The 8,564-nt window shown below is 66.6% G+C and overlaps 1 protein-coding gene across 1 annotated transcript in view; it reads left to right on the top strand.

Annotated features, from left to right (window-relative positions):
* The window catches only part of ARHGAP23 (Rho GTPase activating protein 23), a 9,131-nt gene extending 1,019 nt beyond the window's left edge, over positions 1–8,112 (top strand). The window contains exons 2-14 of the mRNA XM_038162855.1: positions 7–31; positions 1,527–1,588; positions 1,880–2,007; positions 2,138–2,256; positions 2,337–2,492; positions 3,275–3,353; positions 3,630–3,703; positions 3,801–3,890; positions 3,982–4,107; positions 4,199–4,240; positions 4,355–4,448; positions 5,724–5,755; positions 5,870–8,112. Of these exons, the coding sequence (XP_038018783.1) occupies positions 7–31; positions 1,527–1,588; positions 1,880–2,007; positions 2,138–2,256; positions 2,337–2,492; positions 3,275–3,353; positions 3,630–3,703; positions 3,801–3,890; positions 3,982–4,107; positions 4,199–4,240; positions 4,355–4,448; positions 5,724–5,755; positions 5,870–6,883 (2,041 nt within the window). The 3' untranslated portion in view covers positions 6,884–8,112. The remainder of the gene's footprint in view (positions 1–6; positions 32–1,526; positions 1,589–1,879; positions 2,008–2,137; positions 2,257–2,336; positions 2,493–3,274; positions 3,354–3,629; positions 3,704–3,800; positions 3,891–3,981; positions 4,108–4,198; positions 4,241–4,354; positions 4,449–5,723; positions 5,756–5,869) is intronic.
* Positions 8,113–8,564: the final 452 nt, after the last annotated feature.

Consider the following 8,564-nt stretch of genomic DNA (forward strand, 5'->3'; position numbering starts at 1 on the left):
CATCAGGGAGAACAGCAAGGCTGAGGGCGAGGTGAGAGCCACATGGGGCTCCCGGCTGCCTCTGGCTCTCCCGGCACTAACCGCCTCGGCTCTCTCCGGCTCTTTGCCTTGTGCTGCTTCCCCAGGCCACGGCCAGGCCCGTGCCGTGCTCCCAGGGGTGCGTGGGGGCTCGTGGCTCCCAAGAAGAGCGTGGCCCCGTGGCCTCGCCGGGGCAGGGTGCGCGGGACGCTTGGCGGAGCGGCCGTGGCTCTGCAGGCGGGGCTGGCGCCGGATCCGCCGCGTCGGCGTTTGCTTGTGCGGTGGCAGAGGAGCCTGCGTGGCTCTGCCGAGGTCTGGTGTGGCTCTGCCAGGGTGTGTCCTGGCTTTGGTGAGGTGCGACGTGGCTGTGCCATGGCATGATGTGGCTGTGCCATGGTGCGATGTGGCTGTGCCATGGCATGATGTGGCTGTGCCATGGTGCGATGTGGCTGTGCCATGGCGTGATGTGGCTGTGCCATGGCATGATGTGGCTGTGCCATGGTGCGATGTGGCTGTGCCATGGTGCGATGTGGCTGTGCCATGGTGTGATGTGTCCCCGCCACAGTGCGATGAGGCTGTGCCGTGGTTTGACACGTCCCCGCTGTGGTTTGATGTGGCTGTGCCATGGTGTGGCCTGTCCCTGCCGTGGTGTGACGTGTCCCTGCCTGGTTTGACGTGTCTGTGTTCATGGGGAGAGGGGCACGGTGCCCGTGTGGCGCTGCCGAGGCTGAGCCGTCCCTGGGCAGCCGTGGCTGTGCGAGGTCGCTCGGGTGTGAGGTGGGCAGAGCCGCCCCGGGGCCGCTCTGGGCTGCAGCGGTGGATCCGCGGGACGGCCGTGCCGGCGCTGTGCCGGCTGCAGTGTTGTGGTGTCGCGGTGCCTCGGTTTGGTGGCAGTGGTCACTCTGGGCTTGTGAAAGGCTCCGGCCCTGGAGGGCGCGTTGAGCTCGGAGCGGTCTCTGGCTGTCCGTGGCACAGCCCTGCACGGCAGGGCACAGGGGGCTCGGCAGGGACGGCGCTGCCGGGTCGGAACCAGACGGTGCTGCTGGGTCGGAACTGGATGGTGCTGCTGGGTTGGACCCAGACGGTGCTCCAAGGGTTGGACCTGGATGGCTCTGCCGGGTCAGAACTGGATGGTGCTGCTGGGTCAGAACCGGTGCTCCCAGGCTGGAACATCTGGAGTTGTCTGGGCAGACCTGGCGCTGCGGTGCCGTGGGGAGCGTCCTGCGGGGATGGCTGCGTGCCCGTGGAGGCTGCGCGGTGCAGCGGCGCGGGTTGCCGGAGGCGTGCGTGCCGTGGAAGGACACACCTGCGTGCGGCTCGGACCCCGCTCCGTGGCCTGGAGCGATGGGCAGCAGCGGGGCTGTCCCGGGGCAGCGGGGACCTGGTGCTGCCCTTGCCTGGTGCTGCCCGGCCCCGCCCGGCACCCGGCAGAGCGTGGACTTGCCCGGGGGTGTCCGGTGGACGCGCTGCTCAAGCTCTCCCTTCCCCTCTTCTCTCTGCCTCCCCAGGACCCCGGTTTTGCCAGCCAAGCCCTTATCAGCAAGAAGCTAAACGACTACCGGAAAGTGAGGTACGGACCGGGGGGTGGGCACCGTGAGCCCGGGGCCTTGGTCACCCTGGTGTGACGGTGACGGAGCAAAGCTGGCGGCTCCCTGGATGGGGCAGTGATGGAAGAGCCTGGCCTGGGGTCAGCCAGAGTGGCAGCGCTTGTGAAAGGGTTGGAGCAGCCCGGTGCCGCCCAGGCTCTCTGGAGGAGGCCGGGAAGCCTGGCAGTGATGCTGGCGATGCTAACTGGGAGGTCTTGTGCCAGGCTGGTGCCCCTGGCCGTGCCCCACCTGAGCCCTCCCCGCTCTCCCCGCAGCCCTGCGGGCACCAAGCCCGACTCGTCGCCCAAGGGCCCTCGTGGGCTGGGGATCCGAGCCGAGTTCCTGAAGCAGACGGGAACCAGCGCGCCCCGGTCCCCCAGGCAGGACGCGGCCGTCACGAAAGGTACGTGGGACACCCCAGAACGACAAACCCGGGTGCTTTGCGTCCCCCAGGGCTGCCGTGGTGCTTATCCCCATAGGGCTGCTCTTCCCCTTTACCCCGAGTGATCCTGTGGGTTTTTCCCCCACCCCAGATGAAAGCAGCTCCCAAAAAGCCCCGTGGGGCATCAACATCATGAAGAAGAACAAGAAATCTGCCCCGCGCGCCTTCGGCGTGAGGCTGGAGGATTGCCAGCCTGCCCCGGACAACAAGGTAGGGCTGTGCCACCACCGCCAGCCCTCGGGGACTCTGCCAAGGCCTGGCACACCCTGAGCCCGTCCCTGTCCCTGCAGAACGTGCCCCTGATCGTGGAAGCGTGCTGCAAGGTGGTGGAGGACCGGGGGCTGGAGTACATGGGCATCTACCGCGTGCCCGGCAACAACGCGGTGGTGTCCAGCCTGCAGGAGCAGCTCAACAAGGGAGCCACCGAGATCAACCTGCAGGACGAGGTGAGGGCAGGGCAGGCGACTGTCCCCATGGCTGGCCCCATCCTGCTCCCCATCCCTCTCATGCCTCTGGAATGCTCTCCCGGTCTGTGTCATCATCCCTGTCCTTGTTATCATCCATGTTCCTGTCATCATCCTGTCCCATCATCCCTGTCCCCATCAACATCCTTGTCCCCACCATCCCTGTCCCCATCATCATCCTGTCCCATCATCCCTGTCCCTGTCATCATCCCTGTTCCCATCATCCCTGTCTCTGGCATCATCCTCATCCCCATCATTATCATTCTTTCTGTCATCATCCTTGTCCCCATTATCCCAGTCCCATCATTGTCATCCCTGTCCCCATTATCCCTGTCCCCATCATTCCTGTCCCGTTATCCTCGTCCCACCATCCCTATCCCACCACCCCTGTCCCCATTATCCCTGTCCCCATTATCCCTGTCCCTGTCCCCATTATCGCTGTCCTCCTTGTCCCTGTCCCCACTGTCCCTGTCCCCCTTGTCCCTGTCCCCTTGTCCCTGTCCCCTTGTCCCTGTCCCCCTTGTCCCTGTCCCTGTCCCCTCCATTCCCGTTTCCATCCCCCGGAGTGGTGGCGCCGCCTAGCGGTCGCTGCCAGCACTGTCGGTGACATCCTGGGGACACTTCTGTCCCCTCGCGTCTCGCCACGCCGCTGCGGTGGCAGGACTTGCCTGTCGCTGGGGCTGTCCCTGGTTTGGGGACTTCATCCCGCTGTCCCCTGGGTGTCCCTGGCTGTCCCTCTGAGCGGCCTCTTCTGTCCCCCGCAGCGGTGGCAGGACCTGAACGTCATCAGCAGCCTCCTGAAATCCTTCTTCCGAAAGCTGCCCGAGCCCCTCTTCACTGACGGTGAGTCCCTGTCCCCCGGGGCCACCCGAGCCCCAAACCATCCCCCTGTGCTGGGGACAGGTCCCCAGACCCAGCGACACAATCGCCCATGGCGGGGGACAATGCAGGCCCCTGTCACCCGGGCCACTTGTCCTTGTCCCTCCTTGCCCTGCAGTGGGACCTGCACTGGGACCCTTCCCCAGTACCTCCAGTGGGTTCAGCCGGGGGTCCCTGACTCCGGGGGGGTGTGGCCTGTCCCCTCCACCCTGCTGTGACACCCTCGTGTGCCACTTTCAGATAAATACAACGACTTTATCGAAGCCAACCGGATCGAAGACGCCAGCGAGAGGATGAGGACGCTGCGGAAGCTGGTGGGGACATGGGACAGGGGGCGGGGTGGGGACACCGCCCCGGAGCCCCCTTGGGTGGGGACAGTGGGCAGAGGGGTGACCCGATGCGTCCCCGCAGATCCGGGACCTGCCAGGCCACTACTACGAGACCCTCAAATTCCTGGTGAGCCACCTGAAGACCATCGCTGACCACTCGGAGAAGAACAAGGTACGGACCCCCCCTCCCTGGGAATGTCCTGCCCCACCTGGAGCCCCCCGGCCCGGGCTGGGCTGCAGCTCTGAGCCGGCTCTGGGCGCAGATGGAGCCCCGGAACCTGGCGCTGGTGTTCGGCCCCACGCTGGTGCGAACGTCCGAGGACAACATGACCGACATGGTGACGCACATGCCCGACCGCTACAAGATCGTGGAGACCCTCATCCAGCACGTGAGTGGCACCCCTGGCCGGGCAGGGGGACGGCATCTGCACCCCAAGAAGGGGGACGGAGCTCCTGACCCCTCTCCTGTCTCCCCCACAGTCAGACTGGTTCTTCAGTGACAAGGAGGACAAGGGTGAGAAGGTGAGTCCTGTCCCCGCTCCGGGGGTCTCGCTGTGGCTCGGGGGGGGGGGCAGACCCCCAGCTGGGAGCTGGGGGGCTCTTGGCAGCGCCCTGATCCCTTTTTTGCCCCCACAGACCCCCGTGGATGAGAAGGAGGCTCAGTCCGTGCCCAACATCGAGTACCTGCTGCCCAACATCGGCAGGACCGCGGCGCCCGGCGATGCCGCAGGTGAGGGGCGGCACCCGTGACATTGTCCCCTCCTGGCACCTCCCGGCTGTCTGTCCCTCCTGCCCACATCCGCGGGCAACCAGCCCAGCTCGCCACGGCCACGGCCGAACCGTGTGTGCCGGAGCGGGACATCCCAGCGCCCCCCTCTCCAAAAGAGGGAACAGCCCCTGGGGATGCCGAGGAGCCCCCTGCCCGCCCTGTCCCGTCCCCCTTCTCTCCGGTGGCCACTCCTTGTCCCCCAGGGCAGCGCCCACCCCGCGGGACCCCCGCCCGCGCCGGCGCTGCCATGCCTGGAGACCGGGAGCCTTTGACGTTGGACTGATTTCTTACCTTCTTTCCTTGAACTTCTCTGTGCTGTCCTCTTCCTCCTCCTCCTCCTCTTCCTCCTCCAGCGGATCTCCTCGAGAGCTAGAGCGGGTACAGTCTGATCCCGGGTGCATTGCTCACGCACTAACCCTTGGGGGGACCACGAGAGACGGGGAGCGGGGGGACACGGGAGGGGAGGGGACGCTGTCCTGCCTGGCGCTGTCCCCAGGGTCCCCAACACCAGCAGGGGAGCCCCAAATCCTTCTCACTCTGCTTCTCCTTGGCCGGCGCTGCAGGGATGGGCGTGGGGTGTCCCGGAACCCTCAGATTCCGGGGTGTGGGGTCAGCACCCCCTTTCTGCCTCCCCCTCTCTCGTTGTCAGCGCTGCTAACCCCGTCCCGGGCATGCGGGGCGGGAGAGGGGTCTGTGTCCTGTCCTTGTCCTTCACACGGCGGCAGCAGGGCCAGGGCTGCCGGTCCTCTCTGTGTCCCCTCTGTGTCCCCTCTGTGTCCCCTCTTCACCCCGTAACGCCCCAGCCTGTCCCGGCCCCCTTCGGCACAGCCCCCCCAGCCCCGCTCCGAGGCTGGCAGCGGCACGAAGCCGCCTCCCCGCCCTCCCTCCCGGTGACGCGGCGGTGGCAGCGCCCTGTCCCTGTCCCCTCTGTGCCCCGTGGCCGTGGGAGGGTTGGGGTCCCACCGCGGGGGTCCCGGCCGTGTGTCCCGGCTGCGTGTGCCTGCCTGCGTCCCCCTTGTCCCCGCTCCTCACCCTGGGTGAGGCGAGCAATGCCAGGGACCCCCCCCCGCGACCACCGGAGCCCCTCCCGGCACGTCCAGCCGGTGTGACAGCCCCGGCATGTCCCCGTCCTGCTTTGGGGGAACGGAGCCGCATCCCCAGAGAGACCCCAGACCCCTCCCCAGCACATTCCCCCCGCCGGGACCCCTCTAACCCCCTCTCCCCTCTGCTTTCCAGGCTCCACTCGCAGCGGCTCCGCCAAACCGAAGGTGAGCGGGGTCGCGGGCTGGGGCCGGCCGGGTGGGCACGCGGGGATGGGGACACTCAGCCCGTCCCTGTCGTGGTCACCGCCACCCCTGACCCCGCTGTCGCCGCGCTCGCAGGGCACGTGGCCGTCGCGCAAAGCGCCGTCGCACCGGGAGCTCCTCGCCATCCCCTTCGTCTCGGCCGCCGCCCGCAAGAGGAAGAAGAGGAGAGAGGCCGAAGGCGTTGGGAGCAGCACCGACGACGACGCGGAGCGCAGGGACAGCCCGGGCCGGCAGCAGGAGCGGGAGGGCCCCGCGGCGACGCCCGGCAAAGCCCCCCGCGGCACCGGCGCCGAGCCGGCGGCTCCGGGCCCGGCCGGGATGGAGCGGGAATGCTCCGCCGATCCCGCGGGCAGCGGCTCCGAGCCCGCCCCGGACGCCCGCTCCATCGTGTCCGGCTACTCCACGCTGTCCACCATGGACCGCAGCCTGTGCTCCGAGGCGCACTCGGTGGCCGGGAGCCGCGGGGAGGAGGCGGACGACGAGCGCAGCGAGCTCAGCCACATGGAGACGGACACGGAGAGCCGCGAGGGAGCGCGGCCGCGGCCGGGCCGGGCCGGGGGGGACGCAGGCGACGAGGACAGGTCACCCCCGGGCCGCCCCTCCTTCAGCTCGCACCGCCTGATCCAGTGCGACACGCTGGCCCGCAGGAAGCTGGCGCGGCCGCGGCCGGCCGGGGACACGGCGGCGGTGGCCGGCGGCGACGAGCAGAGCTGGGCGGCCCCCGGGCGAGCGTCGCTGCGGGAGCAGCTCCGGCAGCACCTGCGGGGCTCCGCCGATGACACGGGGGTCCGCCTGCGCCGGGCGCACTCCCCCGAGACCCGCCGCAAGAAGAGCAGCTGGCGCCGGCACACGGTGGTGGTGCCCGGCGGCCTCAAGGACCTCAACTTCAACGAGTGGAAGGAGCCGCGGGGACTCGAGGGGACGCCGGCCCCCTGTCGCGACAAGGACTCGGGGCTCAGCAGCCTGGAGTCCACCAAAGCCCGGCCCGGCCCGGCCCCGGCCGGCGCTGCTGGCCCGGGCACGGCCACCGAGAGCCCCCCGGGCAGCCCCGGGCCCCCGGCGCCGCTGCGCTTCCCGCGGTGTCTGTGACCCCCGGGCGCCGTTCGTTTAGGGACTGTCCCTTGTCCCCGTATTTAATTGCGCTCCGGACGAGCTGCTGGTGTTATTTAACGGGTCCTGGTGGCCCCGCGCCACGGGGGGACAAAGCCACCTCGTCCCCCCCGCTTTGGGGACCGCACGGTGCCCCGGCCCCCAGGCAGTGCCACGAGGGCTCGCGGGGACTGTCCCCAGCGGTGGCCCTGCTGTCCCCAGCCGCGGCGGAGCGAAGTGCGGGCACTTCCCTGGGCGCGGCGGTTGCTCCGGCCGGGACCTGCCCGGGATGGGGACCCTGGGGACACCGGGGACCTCGGTGTCACAGACCCCCGTGTTGAGGGACCCTGGGGACCTTGTCAGAAACCTGCTGGGGACCCTGGGGACTGTGATGTCACGGACCCTTGCTCTGGGGGATCTTGGGGACATCAGGGTCAGAGACACCTGCCCTGGTGACCTCGATGACAGACCCCTGCCCTGGGGACCCTGGCGACTCCCCATGCCCTGAGCACCTTGGGGGTCCCGTCCCAGAGACCCCCGCCGTGTGCTGGGGTCCCTTGGGGACCTCGGGGCTGTCCCTTCACCTGGGGGGCTCTGCTGGGCGGGGGGAGCCGGGGAGGGGGTGGCACCGAGGGGGACACCCGGCGGGGGGGCACTGCCACCCTTTACCCCCCACGAGCCGCGTGTGGCACGTCCCGGAAGGTCCCTGTCCCCTCCCGTCGCTGTCCCCTTCCTGCCCCCCAGGCCAGAAGCACTTTAGGAAGGGAGTTTGGGGACCCCCGGCCTGGCCACGCGGGGACACAAGCGCCACCACCTGGGTGGCCCGGTGTCACACCCTGTCGCCGTCTCTCCGTGTCGTTCTCATCCGTTATGCAAATATTTGCTGTAAAGTCGTCGGTTTTTCTTTCCTTTCCGGTTTTTTGGGGTTTTTGTTGTTCGTTTTCCCTGTACATACCGGCCCTGCCCGTGTAACATACCCCAAAGGGTTTCTAAGGATTTTTTAAGCTGTTTTGCTCAGCGGGAAGGCCAGCCCCGAGCAGGGGACGTGCTGGACCAGTGGTGACTTTTTAAAACCCTCCTGCATGTCCCCCCCAAACCCCTTCCCACCCCATCCCGGCCCCGTCGGGATCTGCAAAACTGCAAAAAAACCCCAAACCAGCCCAAAATCCCCCTGCTTCGGCCCCCAGCTCCAGTCTATGTATTGGAAATAAACTGGTTATTCGAGGTTTCGCTGGTATTAATTCCCTTTTTTTTTTGGCGGGCAGGGACCTCAAATTCCCGGTGCCTGGAATTTTAAATTCCCGCATTTATCCATGGGAGGATAATCCTCATTTTCCTCTGAGCCTGTGGGAAGGAAATAACAGAATTGGGGTTATCCCATCCCCATCAAAATTCTCCATTTCAATTGATCAGATTTCTCAATTTCTCAAATTTCTCTAATATCTCAATTAATTCTCAATTTCTCAAAATTCGGGGAGAGGGGGTAAAAACGAGGGGGAAAATCGCCAGAAGAAGACACAAAAAAGAGGCAAAAAAAAAAAAAAGGTAATTTTATTAAAGCCAGACACTCTGATAGAAAAGAAAAACTATAAAGGGAAAAAGGAAAATAATAAAAAGCAACCCTTTTGTCACGGGAATTACAACGGTCACACACAACTACCCATGGCATCCACGGTGACAC

Source organism: Motacilla alba, chromosome 27 (genome assembly GCF_015832195.1).
Source record: "Motacilla alba alba isolate MOTALB_02 chromosome 27, Motacilla_alba_V1.0_pri, whole genome shotgun sequence".
NCBI lineage: Eukaryota > Metazoa > Chordata > Aves > Passeriformes > Motacillidae > Motacilla > Motacilla alba.